General features: G+C 31.9%; 1 protein-coding gene and 1 long non-coding RNA gene across 2 annotated transcripts in view; both read left to right on the forward strand.

Moving 5' to 3' along the window:
• LOC115970169 (cytochrome c oxidase subunit 6b-3-like) overlaps positions 1 to 23,522 on the forward strand; it is a 47,403-nt gene extending 23,881 nt beyond the window's left edge. The window contains exons 2-4 of the mRNA XM_031089831.1: positions 22,978 to 23,066; positions 23,307 to 23,388; positions 23,469 to 23,522. Of these exons, the coding sequence (XP_030945691.1) occupies positions 22,978 to 23,066; positions 23,307 to 23,388; positions 23,469 to 23,522 (225 nt within the window). The remainder of the gene's footprint in view (positions 1 to 22,977; positions 23,067 to 23,306; positions 23,389 to 23,468) is intronic.
• LOC115970778 lies at positions 53 to 1,278 on the forward strand. Its single transcript, XR_004087150.1, has 2 exons — positions 53 to 132; positions 809 to 1,278. It is a non-coding gene; the product is annotated as an uncharacterized LOC115970778 (long non-coding RNA).
• Positions 23,523 to 24,939: the final 1,417 nt, after the last annotated feature.

The following is a 24,939-nucleotide window of genomic DNA, read 5'->3' on the forward strand; positions in this document are numbered from 1 at the left end:
TGTATTTCCCTATGTTTTATCAACAATATTCTCATGTACAAATTTGGAATTCCACAGGCAAGTCTCTATAGAGGAAGGAGAAAGCATGTAATGTTTATTGAAACCAGTGCAAAAGCAGGCTTTAATATAAAGGTATACTCCCTGCTTGAAACCCTTTTTTCATACATCATTGTAGTCAATTCTTAGTTTCCTTCCAGGTTGAAACTTCGCAAAATAAGGTTTGATATTTTCATGAGGGCTCTCAGGTCAACCTTTGTCTCTCTGTCATTGATAAAACATATGTGGAATGAACATTCTTTGCCATTTATCTGCTGTATTATTATCAAATGAGATGCTGCCAATAGTCCAATAGAGCATCTTAGGAATTAGATGCTTTTGGCCATCCTAGTTGGTTAATTATTTGATAAGGAATGTCTTGTGTAGAGGGTTAATTTGACCATTTGATATTTATTCAACTTATCATCTACCTCATGATTATGATAAGCCTCTATAGTCTTAAAGGTTTGGTACACTTATGAGGGCCCTAGATCAACCTTTGTGTTTATAGTTTACATTGGGATAAACATAAGTAGAATTTAATGTTGTTTATCATTTATATGTTACACCATTTTGGATAAGATATGGCAAATAGTCCATAATTCTCTTTAAATTTGGTGTTTTACTCGCTGCAGTTTTGGGGTTTATCAAAAAGATAAAGTAGGTAGACTTCATGGATGTGGTTCCTTCATTCTGATGCAAATGTCTTAAAATATTTAACTTGGTTTGCCTTTTCTTTTAATATTCAGTTTATTAATGAACCTTTGTCCAGGCACTGTTTTGGAAAATTGCTGCTGCTTTACCAGGAATGGAAACACTCTCTTCAACAAAGCAAGAAGACATGGTTGATGTGAACTTGAAGTCTACTAGTGGTGGTGCAACACAATCCCAGCCCCAGTCAGGTGGATGCTCTTGTTGAGTGCGGCATTGTTTTAAAATTTCGAGCAACTATGCTCTATTTCTTGCTGTTTGGGTTTTCAGCCATCTTCACCCCAGATCTGTAAAGGTTTCACTTAGATTCTTTTTTCCTTCAAAATACTTCTTATCGGTTATAATCGTTACTGCATTGCTTGGGAAATTCTCTTAGGGAACACATGGGTCTGAAGAGCTAGGTGTAGAACTAGCATTGGGGAATTTGTTGTGTTGGTTAGATGGTCATAACCTCTGAGATATTTAGTAAGATTTATTGACTTGAATAGATTTTGGTATTAAGCATTTGTAAAATGAATATTGGGTACATTCTGCACTCTTCTTGCCTTTTTGTATTAGAGATTTTGAGTTGGTAAGAATATTTTTTTTATTATAAATAACGTAATAAATTTTTACTAAAGAATAGCCAACCCAAGTACACTGGAAATGTACTACGGTGGCAGAAATTAGTAACCCAAATTACAATGATTAAAAAGAACATGGAGGGAAAAAGAAGTGCATGAAGGTAAAACCAAGCTCCATTCAAGGAGAGTATGAAAGAAAAAGGACTTTATATCAAGGATTGACCGTTCCGAGTCCTCAAAGCAGCTAGCATTCCGTTTTGAGCTGGTTAGAATTTTCATTACCAGCAAGACATGCAGTAAGATTTTTAGATTTGAATAAATTTACTTTTAGCATTACCAAGATAATGAATAAGTTCTAATGTTCTTATGTTTTGATAGAAGAGACTTTTGAGTTGGTATAGCCCTCTCTCTCTATTTAAGTTAAACAATTTAGCTTTCTCTCTATTTTAAGTTAAATAATTTAACTCTCTTGGGATTTTACTCTATTCAAGTCAAGTAATTGGTGGAAGAAGAGTTAACGAGAGGGTTTTTGGCTTATATTTAATAAATCTCATTTACTCTTCTTCCACTGATTACTTGACTTCAATTAAAAAAGGGGGGGAGGATGGGGGGTTTGAAGTGAACGTAATTTTAATTTAAAGGAAAATTTTGGCTCGAATTATGTTTGAAGCATTGGGTTCTAATCATTAATAGGAAGATAGCATTAATTTTTGTCATGAGTAATGCACATGACCTATTGAACCCAACCAATTAAGTGGATCATATGCAATGCATATGACAAGACACATGACATCTTTCCATTGGTGATTAGAGCCCAAGACTCCAAACATATTTGGAGCCAAATCTTTTCCTAATTCAAATTCATCAAGTATGATGATAGAGAATTTATTTCAACAAATTGACAATTCAACTAATGATATAGGTGTATTTTAATTATATGACATATTGTCAAGAGTTTGGTAATTTTTTTTAGTAATTTAATAGTATTATTTGGTTTCCTTTATGAGAATGTTCAAGTATTTCTCCTCGCTTATTATAACAACTAAATATAGTCATTAGACTTAATTTCAATGATTTAATGAATCATGTAATTATAATTAAAATACATGTGAATGATCATTTGAATTGTGAAGTATGTAGAGTCCCTCACTTGGCTTAATCTCAACAAACCATTTTGTGATTCATACAAAATACATGTAAGGTTATTACAAATCTCACCCTTGGATTTTTATGCAATTGCCCACGTAGTCTTGATTTTCAAATTTGAATTATCAATCCTTAGAATATTATGTTTATGACATACAAATATTTTTGCTAAAATTTTCCCAATAAATCCTAATGAAATTAATCAAATTATATGTACATGATTTTACCATACAATTAATTTATACAATATATTAAAGTAGAACTATACACCCAAGAGACGGAGGCTTCCAGGCTATATCCTCCAATTTATTTGTACAATGGATCAAGAATATCCAACAATGGGAGGCCCAAGAGTTGGTAATGCTGCCACTAGGATGAATAGATTGAAGTTACTCTCTTTTATCCTTGCTTTGTGAATGATCCCCTCTATCCCAAGAAAATCCAAGCTGGATCTCTTTCTTCCCAGGAAGGCTTTTTCCTCACCAGACTCGTATCTCTCTCCCCTAAATTTTTCCAACCTTTTTCCTCCTAGTCTCTTTCCCTTTATATACCTAGCCCTGAGTGGATTAGCGTTCATGAGGGCTCCCTTAGGCCAGGCACTTTGGGCCCACTCAATATTCTTGAAATGACATCGTTGGAACTTGCACTAGCCTCCAAATTCGTGTTCGGCAGATGGATTTCCCCAAGGCATTTATATCATGCCTTTGACAATATCTTGTGGTGATCGGTTTGGGCTAAGCTCTATTCGGGCCTTTCATCGTTGTTCAATATAGCTAATGGTTGGTTAATGCCTTTTAGTAGTGTTCGGTATAGCTTGGGTAGGTTTGACTTAAATGGGCCATAATCTTGGGCCAGGCTTTGATTCGTGGACCATACATAAACAATTTAAATTAGATTTTGATTGTGTAATTTTATGTCAAGTGTCGCTTCAATTAAATTTTACACTCCAATTTTGTTCTAAATGTCGATCCAATTTAAAATTACGCCTAGTCATTTCTTCTTCAAGCTCATTTAAAGTAATTCAAGTATTCTTGATGTTTGTGGCCATGACATGTGTCGTGTTTTCATAAGCCAATGGCTAGACTCAGATTCTTTTTGGATAGTCAAGTTCGATATCCACTCCAATGGTACACCGTACACCCACTACTGGCTGCCATGGTTGCTTTTTCTACTAGTAAAAAAATGATATAACGAGTGATAAAAATAATGAATTAATGAAAATAATAATTTTGCTTGTAAATAATTTTAAACCATGAAGTAAATGAGAGGAGATATGTTAGGCTATGAGGCATATGAAATAAAGGAAGTAGATTTAGTAAGGTTAAACAAACATATTTATCAAGATTAAATGAATATAAATTTGTCAATGTCCAAGTTAATATTTTTGGCATTAAATTTATGCCAATAGATGCGGCAAGCAATATCATAAGAAGATTTGTAGCAATATATAAATAACAAGTTAATGAGAGAGTATTCTCATGCATACGTAATTTGAACCAGGAGGCATATACAAGTAAATGTAAATGTGGATAAATATGTTAGAGTACTAAGCAAGTCCAAACAAGTATATTTGGCGATATTAACTTGTATATGCCTCGTGTACAAGCCAAATATACAAGTAAATTTAATTGTGTGTTATCCTGACGAATCTCGAGCGAGGTTCATTCATCCAGACTAGGGGTGGCAATTTTTATCCATATCCATGAACCCACCCATTACCCACCTTATTTGGATAAGTCTTAACCCAACCCATTTGAATATTTGGGTTAAATGGGTAAAGACCCATTTGGTTATTTAATTAGATGGGTCTAAATGAATAATCCCACTAATACCCACTAAACCCATCTAAAATTTAAATAAACAACATAAAATCTAAATTTCTAGAAAATGACTAAAATACCCTTGAAACTTAAAAAATGACCAAAATACTACCAAAACCCAAAAAATGACCAAAATATCCCCCCCAAAACCTAAAAATTACCAAAATACCCTCAAAACAAAAAAAATGACCAAAATATCTCTGAAACCCAAAAAATGACCAAAATACCCCCAAACCCAGCAAATGACCAAAATACCCCCAAAATCCAAAAAATGACCAAAATACCTCTAAAACTCAAAAAATGACCAAAATACCCCTAAAACCTAAAAATTACTAAAATACCACCAAAACCCAAAAAATGACCAAAATACCCCCAAAACCTAAAAATGACCAAAATACCTCCAAAACCTCTAACATGAGCAAAATACCTCCCCCCCCCAAAAAAAACCTCTAAAATGTTCAAAATATCCCCAAAACCCAAAAATTACCAAAATACCCTAAAAACCCAAAAAATGACCAAAATGCTTCCTAAACCTAAAAAATGACCAAAATACCCCCTAAACCTTAAAAATGACCGAAATACCTTTGAAACCTTAAAATTACCAAAAATACCCCCGAAACCTAAAAAATGACCAAAATACCTCTAAAACCTGTAAAATGACTAAAATAACCCCAAAACCTAAAACAATGACCAAAATACCCCAAAAACAAAAAAAAAAAGACCAAAATACCCCCAAAACCTAACAATTACCAAAATACACCCTAAACCTAAAAAATTACCAAAATACTCCCTAAACCTAAAAAATTACCAAAATACTCCATAAACCTAAAAAATGACCGAAATACCTCTAAAACCTAAAAAAATAACTGAAATACCCCAGAAACCTAAAAAAATAACCAAAATACCCTAAAACCTAAAAAATGATTGAAATACCCCCAAAAACCTAAAAAAATGACCAAAATAACCCCAAAACCTAAAAAAATGATCGATAAAAACCCCTGAAACCCAAACTATGAGCAAAATGCCCCTAAACATGTAAGATGACCAAAATACACTTGAAACATCTAAAATTACCGAAATAAATAGAGGTTTCAGGGTATTTTGGATGTTTCAAGGATATTTTTGACAAATTAAAGGTTCTAAGAGTCTTTCATTCTTTTTATAGGTTTCGAGGGAATTTCGGTAATTTTTTAGGTTTCAGGGTTATTTTGATCATCTTTTAGATTCTAAGGGTATTTTAGCCATTTTTTAGGTTACGAGGGCATTTCTGTCATCTTTTAGTTTTAGGGTTATTTCGGTAAATTTCTAGGGTTCAGAAGTATTTTGGTAATTTTTAGGTTTTGGGGTATTTCAGTAATTTTTTAGGTTTCAATGGTATTTTGGTCATTTTTAGGTTTCGAGAGTATTTCGGTCATTTTTTGGGTTTCAAGGGTATTTGGTATTTTTTGAGTTTCGGGGGTATTTTGGTATTTTTTGAGGTTTTGGGAGTATTTTGGTCATTTTTAGGTTTTGGGGGTATTTTGGTAATTTTTTAGGTTTCGAGGGTATTTTGGTAATTTTTAGGTTTTGGGGGTATTTTGGTCAGTTTTTGGGTTTCGGGGGTGTTTTGGTAATTTTTTAGGTTTCGGGGTATTTTGGTCATTTTTTGGGTTTCGGGGGTATTTTGGCCATTTTTTTGGGTTTCAGAGGTATTTTGGTAATTTTTTGGGTTTCAGGGGTATTTTGGTAATTTTTAGGTTTTGGGGGTATTTTGGTCATTTTTAGGTTTTGGAGGTATTTTGGTCATTTTTTAGGTTTTGGGGGGTATTTTGGTAATTTTTAGGTTTCAGGGATATTTTGGTCATTTTTTGAGTTTTTGAGATATTTTGATAATTTTTTGGGTTTTAGGGGGTATTTTGGTCATTTTAGTGGTTTTTAAGCATATTTGGTGATTTTAGAGATATCAGGGGTATTTTGGTCATTTTAGAGGTTTCATGAGTATTTTGCTAATTTTAGAGATTTTGGGGATAATTTTGGATGTCCAAGGGTATATTGGTAATTTTGGAAGATTAGGGGTATTTGCATCATTTTAGGTATTTATGGGTATTTTGGAAGTCAAGAGGGTGTTCAAGTAGTTTTAGAGGTATTTGGGTCATATTGGGTTAAATGGGTGGGTTACTAATTAAATGGGTTGGGTTGGTAATGGATAATTAATTTATATATAAACGGGTCATAAATGGATAAATGGGTAATTATACACCCAACCCATCTATGACCCAATCCATTTATGACCCAATCCATTTATGACCCAACCCGCCCATTTGCCACCACTAATCCAGACAGATGAGGAAAACTGCTCTGGGCAAAAATGCCCGTATCACTTATCTTAGTTTTATCAAACTATTTCTACTTCTTAAGTTTAATTCTCATATTAGCTATCAGCTTTATATGTAGAGGCACAAAAACAATAGCCACTGTCAAAAACTACCACAAGCACCGTGCAAATAAAAAAAAAAAATTTAAGACAATCCCAGCAACCACTACACCCACAGCATAAATCCAAACAAAAATCAACACAAACCTCGCACCGCCGCCCAAATCAACGAAAATATCAACACAAAATAAATTTTAGACATCCAAATCCGCCACCGCTGACCAACAACGACTACCAAATCCAAGCTTTGCAGTTCATGATAACTTCGACTACCACGAGAGAGAGAGAGAGAGAGAGAGAGAGAGAGAGAGAGAGAGAGAGAGAGAGAGAGAGAGAGAGAGAGAGAGAGAGAGAGAGAGAGAGAGATTTTGAGAATTAAAAAAAAAAAAAAAAAGACTAGCGAGAAGACTATCTTGCTACAAGTGGCGATCAACAGTGATTGCTAAAATTTTTTGGTTAGTTTATTGAGTCTGATGCGTGGGGGGTTTTGTGGGTTTTTAACCATATTTTTAACCTTAGACCAATTTTTTGAAATTGATTTGAATGCTCTAAGGTGATTAAAGTCAACAATCTCATAATTTTATGCTCTTGTATGCTATGTTCATTTGCATTGTTTGTCTCCTTAAGTACATTTTTATTTGCTGTGAAATTTGGATCTTTTCTAATTATAGCTTTTTAATCTACGTTGATTGTCCCATATATCGTGAAAATCAACTTTTTCATTTAGTTTTTTGTTTATTTACTAATGTACAACTTTTTAAAGTATTATTTTTTCTAAGTACAACTATTTAATTAACTTTTAACCAAATACAATTAGAAGGAAAAAGCGAAATAAATTTGTATCAAATGCTAAACCATCTTAAAGTATAAAGGTTTTCTAACTCTATACAACTCAATTTAACTTGCAGCATGACCACCAAGGGTAGCGGTTCAATGGTCATTAAGTTTACACCCATGTGGTTTGCAGGGATTAGGTTATAGGTTTGACTCACGCAATGGGAATTGTACATGGATTATTTGTATGAAACACTGACTTAGTACTCATTGATGCCCTAGTGAGGTTGGGGTAGCTATGACTCACTATTGGTAAATGAAAAAGTGATATTAATGATGGACTTAGATGAAAACCAATAAAAGGTTGGTCACAACAAAATTTTGTAAAAATATTGTAAAATAGTTTGTACATGTAACTCTTTTTTTAATTACAAAAACAAAAACAATCTACAATATGCAAAAGTGATACAAACCAATACATCTATTCAGGGATGATTGACCAACTACATCACATCTCCACAAAGCCCCTTAGGGCAAGCCAGCAAGTCCATCCTCGTCCCAAATGAAGAAGGGAGCCCATGAACCCTTAGCCAAGCCTAACTTCATAAAGAACATGAATGGCTTGTTGGATGACATTTGAGTTTCATCACGAAATTCTTGGTTGATTCTTACTTTTATTGTCACATAAATTTTTTGAAGTCTACATTTTTTCACATTATTATTTTATGTTAATTTTTTTACATGTCGCTTAAAACTCTTTAAAGTAGAATTCATTATTTACATTATAATTATAATTATATATATACACACACACACACACACACATATATATATATATATATATCTCCATCATTAATTAAACATTGCATCTTTTTAAAAAAATTATTAAAAAAAACAAACTCATCATTAGAATTCTACAATTCACATTAAATTACATTTGATATATTTTTTAAAATTTTAATTACATTGCATCTTTTCTTTATAGATATATAAATTGCTTTTGTTACGTGCTAGCTAGTCTAAATCAATAAGAACTCATTGTTTTTATTAAAATAAAACAACTCGAAACTAAAAATAAATTATGGTTAAATTTAAGTTGATTTGTTTATATTAATTACATTGCTTCTGTCTTTAATGTAATGAGTGATTATTGGTAAATGAAAAGACGATATTAATAGTAAGCCTAGATAAAAACCTATAAGAGATTAGCCACATCAACATTTTATAAAAATGTTGTAAAATAGTTTGTGGTTATAATATTACTTTTTTTACAAGAAGAATAATGTTAGAGATACAAACTATTTTACAAAAATTTTTACAAACTATTAATGTGGTGAGTGATTATTGATAAATGAAAAAGTGATATTAATAGTGAATTTAGATGAAAACTAATAAAAGGTTAGCCACATCAACATTTTGTAAAAATGTTGTAAAATAGTTTGTGACTATAACATTACTCTTTTTATAAGAAGAATAATGCTAGAAATAAAACTATTTTACAAAAAATTCTACGAACTACTAATTAATGTGGTGAGTGATTATTGGTAAATAAAAAAGTGATATTAATAGTGGGCCTAGGTAAAAACTAATAAGAGATTAGCCACATTAACATTTTGTAAAAATATTATAAAATAGTTTGTGACCGACTAAAATTAGAGGATTCAAACTCAAGACATTAACCTCATTCAAACCATATATATTGGAGTAAGTCTTTATCACTGGATCACTCACCTTAGTGATGCCTTGCATCTTTTATACAAATTCTCTTTTTTGGATTTTTTTAATGAATATATTTACACACACACACACACACACATATATATATATATATATCATTTATATTTTTTTCTTTTTTCTTTTTTCTTTTTTGTCAAATTATATGTTAGCAATATTCTACAAGTACTGCATCCCTCCGGCCGGTAACTGTATTTTTTTCACAATGGCTGATTGATATGTTAAGATTTGCATCCCCGGTAACTGTATTTTGAAAAATAAACGAAAGAACTTGTAGTGGTAATAATCAAAGGACCATGAATACAAGTTAGTCATATAAAAATTAAAAAATAAATAAATAAATAAAAAAACCTAACCTGTATCATATCCTTTTGTGCGAGACAGCCCAATGGTTTCACTTGAGAACCCTACAAAAAGACCATGAATACAAGTTAGCGGCCAAAATGGCTCAATACCACGAATTTTTGAAATATTTTGTAGAAAAACACTGTTTCGGAACTATATAGGAGAATACCACTTTTTATGGAACTCGAGTTTCTTAAACTCGAGTTCCTAGAAGTTTTGCCACCGTGGCGCTGCTGAGGTGGAATTGGGCCATTAAAAAATGTTTTTTTTTTTTTTTTTTTTCTAAGGAACTCGAGTTTAATAAACTCGAGTACCTTGTAAGGAACTCGAGTTTAATAAACTCGAGTTCCTTATTTTTTTTTCTAAGGAACTCGAGTTTAATAAACTCGAGTTCCTTATAAATTTTTTTTTTTTTTTTTTGGTTGTTGGGATTATTGACAAATAAACATAAACATAAAAATAAGTAGCTTTTTTTTTATGTTTATATTTATTTAAACAGAAGCATTGTAAAATATAGAGATTTTAATTTCAAAATATGAATTTAATTTCTACATTAAGTAAAACAGTTCATTGTCTTGGGCCTGTCGGCCCAAGCCTCTGCTCCATGGACTAAGCCTCCAAAAATCTCCCATTAAAAACCACACAATATTATTCAAGTCGGGTCGGGTCGTCAACATGAATCAAATGATACCCTTAAAAGTGTGGATGAAATGTTTTATAATGCTTAAATTTATAAAAGATACTAGTGAAAGTTCCATGCGTTGCATGGCTTTAATCCTAAATTTTCTTTATATATATTTTTGAGAAATTATAACTAAATGAGTTATTATTACATAATTTTAGAATTATTTTCTAACTATATATAAGACAACTGATGATTATGTACATTCAACTTTTACAAATCTAAAGATTAACTGTTCATTAGTTTTGACTAAGTTTATATGAAATCATTGTGTCGTTTTTTTCCCTGCTATTCTTTGTTGCTACATATGATTCTTGTGCTTTGGTTGGACAATGTCCTTTGCTTTGTAATGGCCCAAACACCTTAGGAAGTGAAATGCCTCCAGTTAGATATGTTGATGTTTCCAATATTTGTGTAATTTGAAATGTTAAACACATAACACTTATCACCCAAATTAGATTTATTGTACATTACTTGTAGCAAAAATTAATAAATTCAATACATACAGACTCATCCAAACCACACAGACCAACCACTCTTTCACAAAAAAACCATATGGCTCATAAAGTAAGGACTTGCCACGTGAATACACAGATATGCAACCCTTTGTAATGCACCGTTTTCAAGGATGCAGAGCATCTCTGTAAAGTTTATGCATCAATTTTGGAGGTGAGCTGTCCACCATTACTACAATGATGTTCGTAATGCTACATGTGCTGCTCAACAATTTGGTACGTTCTTTGGTTTTCCATTGAGCTTACATGATTTTCTTCATTCAACGATTTCGAACTTTTCAACAAATTCAGATGATCAATACATTAGTACACAGTTTTCCATTTAATTTTCACAATTTTGTACATTTAACGAATTCAAACTTTTCAACAAATTCAGACTATCTGTACATCTAATTTACACAATTTTATTTTGTACTTTCAAGATTTTATACAATCAATGAAATCAAATTCGAACGATCTGTACATCTAAATTTTGTTTTTTACAAATTCGAATGATCTGTACATCTAATGTACACAATAACTAAATGAATTTTCACGATTTTGTACTTTCAACGAAATCAAATTTCTCAACAAGTCCAGAATATTTGTACATCTATACATCTATTCAAATCTGCTTACTACATTCATAAAATTTGTTTTCTGCATTAATTAAAACTATTCATTGTTTTCTCATAAAAATTGTTCATTGTTTTCTACATAAACTATTTCTTGGATTTTGCATAAAATTATTTTCTATTCAGCATTATTTAAAAAATTGTTCACTCTCTTTTCTGCATAAATTATTCTATGTTCACTGCATAAATTGTTCATTGTTTTCTCATAAAACACCTAGTGAAATCATGTTTTCTAAATTTAAAAGCCAAATCTGAATGCTTTTTCTTGTTTGAATTTCACAATAATCGAATCTATTTTTCTGCATTGATAAAATCTGTTTCTACATTAATATAATTTGCTCTCTGCACATCATGTTTACTGCATATTCAAATCTGCTTACTGCATTCATAAAATCTTTTTGAGAGGGAGAGAGTACAAAAGTCTTTTTGAGGGAGAGGGAAGGCTATTACAAAAGGCTTTCTAAAACTTGGAACTTAAACGCTTAGAATCTTAGAAACTTGTCTTCTGTCTTTGTAGTCCGTCTCTTTTATAGGTGAAATGAACCATGATAAAGTAGGTAAATTTAACTCAAGTTAATCTGTCGGTGGTATGGAAATTAGTACTGATGAGTAGTAGTCTGTCTGCGTCTGTCTGGGAATCTTTCAGATCTTGGGAATCTATTAGATCTCTTTTTACGCATGCTAGTAAACAGTAGTAACTTTTGAACACCTGTCTGGACTATCTTGATTTGTCTGGAAGCTATTCACGTGTGCTGGTGAATAGTAATCTGTCATGGATGCCATCTTCGGTGGTTCTACCCAAGCCATTAAAGATGCAATGGCTGTCCTGAATCAAGAAATTATGTAATTGTGGTAGTCAATGTTGATGTGAATTTGAATTGGTTCAGAACCTTAGGAACAAATACAACGAGTCCATGGCTTAGGTGATTATCTTGTTTTGTGTTTCATTCTCTTTTCCCTTTGCATACAAATTTCATTCTAGATATGATTCACATTTATTTGTTCATTCTAATGATTTCTGCCTTTATATAAACTACAAAATGAAAATTCTTTGTTTGGGTTCTTGATTTTGAATAAACAGAGTAATATCAATAACATTCTGGTGAATGATCATTATTGACAACTACCCTCTACGAAGCTGTTTTATATTCAGGTATTTGTTATTTTGTTAGCTTTAACACATTATTAAATAATTTACGCAAAAAAGAGAGTAAACAATTTTTTAAATAATGCTGAACAGAAAATAATTTTATGCAGAATACTAGAAATAGTTTATGCAGAAAACAGATTTTATGAATGCAGTAAGCAGATTCGAATATACAGTAAACATGATGTACAGAGAGGAAATTTTATTAATGTAGAAACATATTTTATCAATGCAGAGAAAAAGAGATTCGATTATTGTGAAATTCAAACATGAAAAAGCATTCAAATTTGGCTTTTAAATTTAGAAATCACGATTTCACTAGATGTTTTATGAGAAAACAATGAACAGTTTTTAAATAGTGAACAGAAAATAATTTACGCAGAAAAAAGAGTGAACAACTTGTTATAAAGTTTACACAGTAAGTTGTTATTAATTCTCATCTGGACCTATTAGTGACATTATATTTTTCCCTACCATTAACAATTTGTCATGCAGACTTTATTATGAAATTTTTGAAAAAATATTGTGTCCATAACTTGCATAAAGAGAGGTAATTAAAACATATATATCTTGTCTTTTTTGGTAATTTACAAATCAAACCGCCACTTTTATAAGTATTAGCCAAACACTCAACTTTGTCAAAAATCATTTTTTAATAGTTTTTACCAAACATGCTACTTTAAAAAAAAAAAACTCAGTTTCATATTTTACTTTTTAAAACTTCCACTTTTTCCAAAAGAATTGTTTGAAAAAGCTGAACCAAACTCACCTTAGTAGAACTAATAGATTGTGGTTTTTTTTTTAGTTGCAACTTACGCATATGCAAGTAACAATAAAGAATATAAAGAAAATTTAGGATTAAAGTCATGCAACGCATGGAATTTTCACTAGTATCTTTTATAAATTTAAGCATTATAAAACATTTCATCCACACTTTAAGGGTATCATTTGATTCATGTTGATGACCCGACCCGACTTGAATAATATTGTGTGGTTTTTAATGGGAGATTTTTGGAGGCTTAGTCCATGGAGCGGAGGCTTGGGTCGACAGGCCCAAGCCGGAGCGCTCATGGACAAGCCTCTTGGGGGTTCGGGGGCAACGCCCCCGGGAAAAATTTTATGAGAAAACAATGAACTATTTTACTTAATGTAGAAATTAAATTCATATTTTGAAATTAAAATCTCTATATTTTACAATGCTTCTGTTTAAATAAATATAAACATAAAAAAAAAAAAAAAAAAAACTACTTATTTTTATGTTTATGTTTATTTGTCAATAATCCCAACAACCAAAAAAAAAAAAAAAAAATTTATAAGGAACTCGAGTTTAATAAACTCGAGTTCCTTAGAAAAAAAAATAAGAAACTCGAGTTTATTAAACTCGAGTTCCTTAGAAAAAAAAAAAAAAAAAACATTTTTTAATGGCCCAATTCCACCTCAGCAGCGCCACGGTGGCAAAACTTCTAGGAACTCGAGTTTAAGAAACTCGAGTTCCATAAAAAGTGGTATTCTCCTATATAGTTCCGAAACAGTGTTTTTCTACAAAATATTTCAAAAATTCGTGGTATTGGGCCATTTTGGCCCAAGTTAGCCACATAGTTGACAAGCCACAGGCCCAGAAGGGAAAAAAAAAACAATTTATTAAACTGAGTTGACAAGCCACAGGCCCAGAAGGGAAAAAAAAAAAACAATTTATTAAACTGAGTTTGATCAACCACATACGCATCGTGTACACCCATAAGATGGCCATGTTCAAGAAGGATTTCATGCAAAATGGGCATGAACTCAGGCCAGTATCCATTAAGCTCTTCCTCGACTTCTTTCACAGTCAATTTCTTACGCCGCCCTGGCTATATCACCAAAGAAAAAAAATTTCTCAAACAAAAATATTTAATATATTCTTTTAATGAATTTTGTTTGTGAAAGTGTTTATGAACTTACATCTCGTTTAACAATATTGTCCTTAAGGTGCGCCACAACATTTCTGCAAAACCTCATAAAAGATATGGCAGACTCTTTATATTCAACGATTTTCCTTTGTTTTTCTGACAAATTTCCCAGGTGATTATAACGATCAAGCACCATAACAAATGTACCAGTAGTTCTGACATTGAGCTTCCATTCACATTTACCAAGGTTTTTATTTAGTGCCAACGGAAAGGACCTTTTCGACTTTCCAAAATACAAGAAAGTATGAGCAATCACCCTGTAGCTCAATCTTTGTAAAGGGGATAGAAAAATTGGATGATTTTCAATATTGAGCAACCTGGACAAGAATAAAAAGAAGTTTAATTGAGATATTTTACAATAAATATTAATGTGCGTGTGTGTGTAAAGTTTACTTGCATACCGGCTGGGTTCTGTCTTTGAGATGTAGGTAAGAAACAACTTAAGTTCTGTTGGAATGTCATGTTGCTCGGTTTTGAAGGATCTTTGAACAATGGTCGCCAAGTGCTTATAATCTGAATAATCATCCTGTAATCTTGGCCCGACCATTCACGATCACAATATTTGTCTCACTTAACTTGCCATGACATCTATTTTTCACACGATGGAGATAACCAATGCCCCTTAAAACATCCCTATCACATAGCCAAGAAAAGAGTGACAATCTAAAAATTGGTTTTGATGAAGACAATAGAAATCAAATATATAGGGTCTGTTTGGATAGAACTTATTTTGCTGAAACTGAAAATTGAAAACACTGTAACAAAATAATTTTTAAATGTGTGAATGTAGCAAAATAATTTTTAAATGTGTGAATAGTATCGTGGGACCCATTTTTAATGAAAAAATTGATAAAAAATGAAATTTGTGGGTCCATGAACAGTGCACGGATGCACTGTTCATAAAAAACTGGTCAAATGTTGTGGCTACTATTCATGTACAGTACAAGAACAATAGCCGCTTGTGAGGGAGAAAACGCGTAGAAAAAAAAAAAAAAAAAAAAGGAGAAAACACATAAACGCAACGCAGCAAACGCAACATTTCTATCCAAACATTACCATATTACCTAAGAATTTGAAGCAATTCTGGATTCAGATTTTTGCCTTGTTGATCAGTGAGATAATTCTCTTGCAACCATTGTTTGAAATTTTGTTCGTAGTGCTCCATTTCATAGCAAACTTGGTTGCAGTTTGGATTGAAACAAAAAATATTCTTCAACACAAACTCATTAGAGCATGCAACTGCCAAATTGTACGATTCTCTACTTAATGAATCAACTTGTGGTGCAACATTATAGATGACATGGCCCATGTTCTCTACATTGACTTGGTACACCCCGTCATAGATTTTTTTTATCAAATCATGTTTCAGTTTTTGAACCAAGAAACCACTAGTTCCTTCCCTTGTGGTATGACAATGACAAGAAGCATGGTGTCTCCTTGGGCCCAATAATCCACTGATGCCTAAATTCTCAACCTGTGGTGTGAATTATGAATTATGGGGTAAGTAACTAAACAATTAGAGTAGCTACTATACCTGTATATATAAAGTAATGATGGACTAGAATTGTAATATGCACTAATGGATGAATAAAGAGCTGAATGTTATTAACTTGGAATTAAGGCCTAAATTTCCACTTTCTTTGATACCATAATCAATTATTATTTGTTACAAAAATTTTATGCTGTTATGAATCATGAGTTAATTAAATAATTTAATTATTATTCTAATAAAATCAAATTATATATACAAAAAATAAAGTTCTCATTAGTGAACTAAATGCCTAGCCCTCCCAGTGGAGAAAATACACCCTATTTCGAGTGTATGTTTATCCTCTCTTATAATTTGTGAGAGGGAGGAAACATACACCCGAAACATGGTATACTTTTTCTTCTTAGTTTGACTGTCTTTATAGAAGATAATATTCAAAAAAATTCGAATCACCTGTATTAAAACCAAAGTAACTAGAAATTTTGAGTTGATTAAATTCTCTTAGGGAAATCAAGAAGAAGCATGTCATTACAGCATAAAATTCAATTTACAACATTAGCTCTCCGATAATTTACTAACATAGTACATACTATTACCTTGGGTGAGAAAAAGAAACAAGAAATTAAAGCCTAATTAAAAATTAGATAACATAATGAAAGTGAAATCTGATTATGTATTACCTGTCATATTGCTCAAATAGTCTGAAAGATTAGCATACTCACAATTCTATGACCTAATTCACGGCTTAACTCACGAAAAACATCCATCCGTGACTGGATAACAACCATCAGAAGCACAATTGCAACACCAACCGCACACCAACTTAGAATCTCATGAAGAATCTCATTTAGAGCCCACAGATCATCATTACAAAGACATTACATAAAATCCATTCACATATACATATATACACACTCAAAGAAATAAAAGAGACAGTACATCAATATCAGAGCAGACAAAAACGAAAGCGCAGATCAGTGTCAGAGACACCAGAATATTTACTGCCTCCCTATCTCCCCGCATTCTCTCAGCTTTTTTTTTTCAGTTTCAGGTACAAGAAAAGAAAATTTCTGGAGCTTAAACCAAATGGTCAAGAAAAGTGGTTTTCTCTCATTTGCTGTGCGTCAAGCAAAGCAGTCTGATTCTCAGCTTGGTTCTATTCTAATATGTTTTAGTGGTGGGTTCTGTCAGCTTTGTACCTCTTGCTTATGAAAGCAGAATACTTAACCTGTCACAGCTATTCAATGAAGTCCATTGGGCATTGACTCCTTTGAGCCGCCACTTGGGTCCACAGACTCCACACTCACCCACGCAACATGAGAACATATATATAACATACCATGAAATAAATTCATAAGAATATAGCTAGTGGAACCAAAATCATCATCCTCGTCGTCACTTAATTGACTCACCACCATGTAAGATTATACTAAACAAATGTAGTACCCAACATGTTATGATGTTGGAGCTAAAAAGAATTAAGGAAAAGGGAAAAAGCCCTCGGATTCGATATTTTTAGGCCATGAAAAGAATGATGTTAGACCTACCGACAGGGCTAATTTTAAAGTTGTTTTTGGGTAATATTTGAGATAATAGATTATAATTTAATCCAATATCACTTTCATATTGGGACCATTCTCTCGGTATTTAAAATTGTTAAGTTAGAAAATATAGAGGGAATTGAAGTGAAGGGATGATGCTAAAAATTGTGAGCGTTTGGGTAGGGCTGAAAGTTGCGTTTCAGCCCTGCGTTTTCATGCCCTTTTTTTTTTATTTTTTTATTTTTTCCTCTCTGCATGTGAACAGTAAAATCACTGTGCAGGGAAAAAAACACTATTCGAGCACTGTTCACATACTATTCATGGGTCTCACGATACTATTCACACATTTAAAAATTATTTTGCTACAGTGTTTTCAGTTTTCAATTTCAGCAACAATAAGTTCAATCCAAACGGACCCATTGTTTTGATGCTATTAAAGAAGGTTGCTCCTGCTCCAATGTTGCTTGGCCTAACCAATCTATGATTTGTGATGTTTTAGACTTTAGCAAATATTTAGTTAATTGTAATTTTAGTTAGGTTAGGAGAGAGCTTAACTCTGCAGTACATTATCTAGCTAAATTTGTTATTCCTCATTACTTTTCTGATTGTTGCAATTTGCATTGTCTTCTTGCTGAAGTTTTGGATGCTTGCAAGAAGGAGATGATGCTTAGTTTATCTTTAATTAATAATATTCTTGATTATTAGCACACAAAAAAAAAAAAAATCACTTTTATACAAGATTCACAACCTACCTTAATAATTGTAAAAAAGAATTGGAAAATATCCACATTTTCATATCATGTATAGAATGTGGACATTGTTTGAAACATCTTACATTCGAGAAAGTGAAACCATTGTTGTCAATTTCATATTGTTCTACTTGATTAAATTATTAGAAAATTTCATTCGAGTTAGTTCCATCTCAGAAGAAATTCCAACCCACGATCAATGCATTCCAATAAATTCCAGTCAAAATGTAACATTAATAATGGTTTTTTTTTTTTTCAAAACTCATTTCTTTTTATTTTTTCATTACTTAATTCATCTGTATTACGTTTCACCCTTTTTCCATTAAGAATCTATTTTTCTGATCTCATTTACTTGACTCATATATGACTTTTTTTTTTCTTTGTTGAGATTTTTTTTTTCATTTACTTCATCATATATGACATGCTATAATAATAATGTGCATTATATGATTTTGATTTAATAAATAATATGATAAAATATTATGTGATGAAAAATTAGATCTATTTATTTTGATTAGGATTGTTGTTGTTAGTGTGCGTACGCACGCCTAAAGGTACGGTACGTAGACTATGGAGGTGTACGTATGACCCATCCAGGTTTGTTTTCCCTTCTATTTTTCAGTCTTGCACTTTAATTTCTTAGAAATAAATATTGCAGAGCCTAAAATTAAGCCTATCCTCCCCTACAGTGTGATCTATATGGCCCATACGCATGATTTTAACTTCGATTATGCATTAAGAGGGATCCAACTTAGTTGAACACTGCCTTAGTGATAGAAATGAAAGCCAATCCTTGGATAATGTGTTGTTTTGGGTGTTAACATTTTCTTAGGGCTCGTACCCTAACTTGAGATCCATGCATGGTTACATTAGACCTCTGCACAGCAGTCAAAGATGGTTCTTGGACGTATAGCTAGATGACAATGTAGGAGGCAAAATTTTTAAGCCAATCATAAAATGCCACATCAAAATTTAGTGGCAAACACTAAATTAATGTCATTAAATTAATTAAATTACATGATGACATGTGTTATACAAATTGACATCACATTGGCATATCAAAATTTGCCACGTGTCATTTGACCTACAAGATAAAGATAAATTTTCTATTCAAAATTTATGGATAATTATTTTTATTAAAATAAATAAATAAAATAAAGATAAATTTTCTATTCAAAATTGATAGATAATTATCTTTATTAAAATAAATAAATTAAATAGAGATAATTATTTATCTTTGTTGAGTATTATCTTTATCAAAATATGATCTTTATCAAAATGGATAAATAGAGATAATTATCTCTCTAAGAAGAATTTGGGTCAATCAAAAGTCTACTACATACTTTCAAACATATCAATTCAAAGTGGAACTTATTTTCTAAAATCACTATAAATAGAGGACATCCCCTCTCATTTTGAGGACCAAGTTTTCAAGAGGCTCAAACTCTGGAGAAATTCTGTCTCAAGAATCTTTGAAGAACTTGAAGAATCTTTAAAGAACTTGAAGAACATTCGAAGGGCTTGAAGACCTTGAAGGACAATAAATCTCTAATAAGCTCAAAGCTAGAGATTTATTGTGAAGACCAATCAATCCATCTTCCAATTAAAGTTAAGAAGATTTCTTGTTCGAGTCAAGTTCAAAGAAGATAGAATTAGAGGGTATTCTTTTGTAAAAGAATTGAAATAGAGATTGTACTCATTATTCATCAATACAAATTTATATTTGCAAACCATATTTCTTTTCAATTGTTTGATTTTCTGCAATTGGGAAATTTTGTGTTTATAGACAATTCTTCTTTTTATCTTAACCTCTAAGCTAGTGATGTACTCCAATGATGGCTTTAGAATTTTTTTTAGGGTGATCATTAAAAAACTTAAATTAAACAAATTAAAATTTAATAATAAAAAAATTGAATATATAGAGTTATCGACAAAAAAAAGAGGAAAAAATAAATAAATATATAAAGTTTTACAATTTCATTCTACCAGTTTTCAAATTTTGAAATCGTTACATGATAGTTTATTATAAGTATCTATTGCCAATGTGGGTAATTGTGACCATTTTATTTTATTAAGTTTGTATAACATTTTTACTTTTATACAATTGTCATTATCTACTTGTCATTGTTTTTATAAAAACTAAATGGCAAAACTCAACTCATTAACATTGTATTAGTTATTGATCCACACAGTCACACTCAATATTCATACATAAAATAATATACCGCGTGTTTACTTAACCAATCAAATACTTGAACAATTGCTAGCTTTACTCTTTTTTTTCTTGAATCACTAACTTTATAACAAAATTTATTATAGCATGATAACAATACACACACATGTAACAAATCCTCCTATTTCCTAATTATTAAATTATATAAAGTTATATTATATTCATATTGTACACGCACACATCCACACACATTACAATTCACACAATCAATATCAGAACACACAATAACACACACATATAATATAAATTTATAATAAAGCGAGAGACACTCACAACTTATAAACATTTACTCTTTATTCTTAAAGTAGAAAATACATGTGATCAGGGTGTGTAATATTTAAGTCAAGGTATGCAAAATATTTTTAAGGATAAATTAAACTAAAAATAATATTTTTTTTTTCTAAGTCTAGGGTTCATTTAAGCCCCCTAAATAAAGTGTAGCGTCCCTGGTGTACTCCTTTACCCATGTTTAAGATTGACCCACAACAAGAACTCAAGAAGCATTCAATAAAGACATTAAATTGGTAAACGCGGAGGTATTCATGAGCCACGCCCTAAAGGCGCCCACAGTTGCAACTCCACTAGAGACAGAGAGTTAAAGTCTAAAATATTAGTATTAGGGTTATGCTAACGAGTGCCCTTAGGACACTCATTAATAATCTATTTTAGGAAAGTTTTGATACCACTTTTATAGGAAATGAAAAAAGTTGTCAAAATATTAATTGTTTTTTTTTTTTTTTTCCATTTCCTATAAAAACTTTCTTTAAATGGATTATTAACCAGTGCCTTAAGAGCACTCATTAGCATTTCCCTTAGTATTAAGCCCATTGTCAAATAAGAATCTTGCTAAACACACCCAACATTTTACATAGGGACACAAAGTTTGTCTTTATATATCCCATATGGTGTTGGGCTAGGGCATCAAACTCCACTAAGGGTGCGTTTGAATCGACTTCAAACCAATTCCGGAAATCAATTTCCGGAAAATTCTGTGTTTGGCTGTCACGGAAAATATTATTTTTCGGAAATTGATTTCCTATTGACCGAAATTTTCAGCCTTGACCACGGAAAATGATTTCTGTCTTCATTTTCACTTCAATTGACTTCCGGAAAAAGAGAGAGAGAGAGAGAGAGAGAGAGAGAGAGAGAGAGAGAGAGAGAGAGAGAGAGAGAAGAGAGAGCCCAGATCAGAGAGAGAGAGGGACGATCGCGCCGCTCGTCCGACGATCGCACCGCGCCGACGAGCGGTGCGGTGCACGATCGCGATCATCGATCGAGCGACGCGATCGACGAGCACAGACGAGTGCGCTCGTCTCTCGTCGATCGACGATCGCGATCGACGAGCGCGCTCGTCTCTCGTCGATCGCGATCGTCGATCGACGAGCGCCGCTCGTCGGACGCTCGTCGGACGAGCGTTTCGCCGAATTTGATGTATTTTCTGGTAAACTGATTAAACGAACCAAACACCAAAATTAATTTTCCGCAAAATGAATTTTGTGACAGCCAAACACATGAAAACGTTTTCCTTTCCGGAAAATAGCATATTTTCCGGAAATGATTTTACGCGAACCAAACACAGCCTAAGTCACAAGTAATTTTTACTTCAGTTTATCACTCCATTGTCTATGTCATAGCCTATAATGAGTTTTAAGCACTTAATAGGTGTCCTACGTATGGGGAACCTTTTGGAGCCGTAACCATAAGGATGAAGCCCTATCTGGTTGACCAACACGCGGTAAGCCATATTGAACTACCTCTGTCCTCTAGGGTTAACCAAATTGCATGTGTTTGTAAATTTGTTTCTTTTCAAAAATTAAAAAATTAAAATTTTCAAAAATACTTTCCTTTCAAGTGAATTCTTCCTTTTTCAAAAAGAAAATGTGCAAAAGTTTCAAAAATATTTTTCTTTCATTTGCCCTTTTCAAAAAAAAAAAAAAAAAATCAAGAATCCAAAAAATTATTTATTTTGTTCTTCAAAGTCCTTCCTTTTTTTCCCCAAAAATCTTTAAAAAAAAACACAATAACACAAATTTCTTTTGTGTTATCTTTGAATTATTTTAAATATATTTAATAAAAGTATCAAATTATTACTTTTTTTTCCCTATTAGAAGATCAAATATTGATGACTTCATATAGAGAATGTCTATCTCTCTTTTTCCTTCTTTCCAACTTTTTACTTTACCAAATGAGAGAATTTATTCATCCTTTATTTTTTTCTTCCACGTCTTCCATCATTCTCTTGATTCCTTGTTAAACACACAATAACAGACTTTTACTAATGAAGTTAGTTAAGGACATGACTTGTCAAGAATCACACACATGAACATATCAATTATCAAAAAGCATTACGTTATAAAGCATATAGATGCAAACGCATATGCACACAAAACTTTATATAAACAAACACGCATGAATTAAAAATTTACTTATCAGTTCACTTGCACACACTTATATATGCACAAATGAGTGTATATATTATGGATTTATTGTGACTAATTAATGTTGTTAACAAGTAGATAAAGTTGGAGACAGCGCCAATTGATGCAAGATTTCCCTTAATGAACCAAACACGACATTGCTACACACGCTACCTTGAGTACCACAAGTGAGTAACTCTTTATTCTTTTCTCTCCATGATTATCATCTGTATTTCTCATAAACAGTTTCACCAGTTGGTTTGAAATGACACATCATCATCTAATCTTAAGCTTATAAAAAGTTGAAATTAAAACATCTCAAACCCAAAAAAAAAAAAAAAAAAAAAAAAAAACCCAATGACTTATTTAATATTGATAAAAGCTAGATTAAAAACAAAAAAAATTATTGATGTTCTTTGTTGATTTAGGTGCATTCAGAAGAAAGGTAAACATGCACCTGAGTGTGAGAAGTTTGCAGACTATTATCGATCGATGTGTCCTCTTGAATGGGTAAGAAATAATCAATACATATATAGTTATGGCTTTTTTGTTGAATTCTTATGTTATGGTGAATTTTTTTATTCCTGCAGATTCAGAGGTGGAATGAACAAAGAAAACAAGAAATATTTCCTAGTCCAATCTAGAAAGAAACCAACATATGGATATTTGGAAGTTATTTGTCTTCAGGCCTTTTTGGATATACATCATTGTAAGTTTCTTTAAAAAACCTTATCCTCTCTCCCTATGTGTGTATTAAAAATACTTAGTATTCTAAAAAAAAAAATTTATTTATCTTCCTAGTTCCTTTATATACATATATATGAACTATGCAATCATGTATAAGAGTAATATGATCTACAACATAATAAATGCATGGTGACCATAAGAAAACTCATCATGCATACTTGAAATTTAACATTAAAGCAATCTAGGAAATAAAAATTAAAATAATAAAATAGAAAGAGGAGATTTTACCCTAATGCGTATCTTTGGATTTTTCATGTTATGAAAGCATAGCAAAAATCTAACTAAGCATGATATGATTGAATACTAGGGAAAAAAAATCTAACAACAAAGAAGCGAAAAATTACTTACATTACTTTTCGGTGTGTGAATGGTTGACAATGATGGGAATATACAAGAAATTTCCAGATCTGTGAAATGCAAAAATAGAGCAAAATTCCAAATAAAAATAATTATACAAGATAGCATTTACGTGGTAATTTGCCTACGTCCATAAAGTTGCAGGAATTTCACTATTCTTAGGGAAAAAATACAAAATGCGGTAGTATAGTTTTTTCTCTCAAAGGCAACATAAAACCGTAATCTTCAAAATAACAGTTTTTATATCCTGCGCATAGGATTCACAATGGGCTACAAAATGGGCCAAAATTTTTTTCCCAAGTCTTCGTTCCATGGACTAAGCCTCAGAAAATCTCTCATTAAAAGCTGTAACAATATTATTTCAGGTTGGGTTATAATCCGGGTCAAACACAACTCGGCTTCACAAAGCCCAACAGACGTATCCAATAGTGGATTGTTTATCCTTTGTCCTTACTATCACTTTTGTTCTTGGACTGTCTCCTCCAAAATTTCACCTTGTTATATGGCTTTCTCAAAAGATGGATGCTTGTTGATGAAGCTTTGCTTCCCTTGGTGATGTTGATGAATGCAGTGACCTAAAAAACTACTTGGATTTTATCTATATGAATGGTTTATATGGATTCCTAAGGGTGTTTATGTGATGGGTGTTGGTGTGAAAAAAGTATTTTGTATCAAATGATACTACGTTATCCGTATCAAAACCTAATAAATGAGAAACATGTGTGTAAAAATAACTACCCACTAACATATGCCTTTCATTTATTAGTGGAGTAATTATTTTTTTGCTAACATGTCTCATACTTATTCAATTTTGATATTGCTAACATGGTATCATTTGATACCAAATACCTTCTTGCTGGTGTGTAGTGAAAAGTGGGGAAGAAGACAATGAAAATTTGTAGGTTTGGGTGTGTTGTCAATTAACTTTGAATTACAGAGGTTTCAAAAATCTCCCAT

This window comes from Quercus lobata, chromosome 12 (assembly GCF_001633185.2).
Source record: "Quercus lobata isolate SW786 chromosome 12, ValleyOak3.0 Primary Assembly, whole genome shotgun sequence".
Lineage (NCBI taxonomy): Eukaryota > Viridiplantae > Streptophyta > Magnoliopsida > Fagales > Fagaceae > Quercus > Quercus lobata.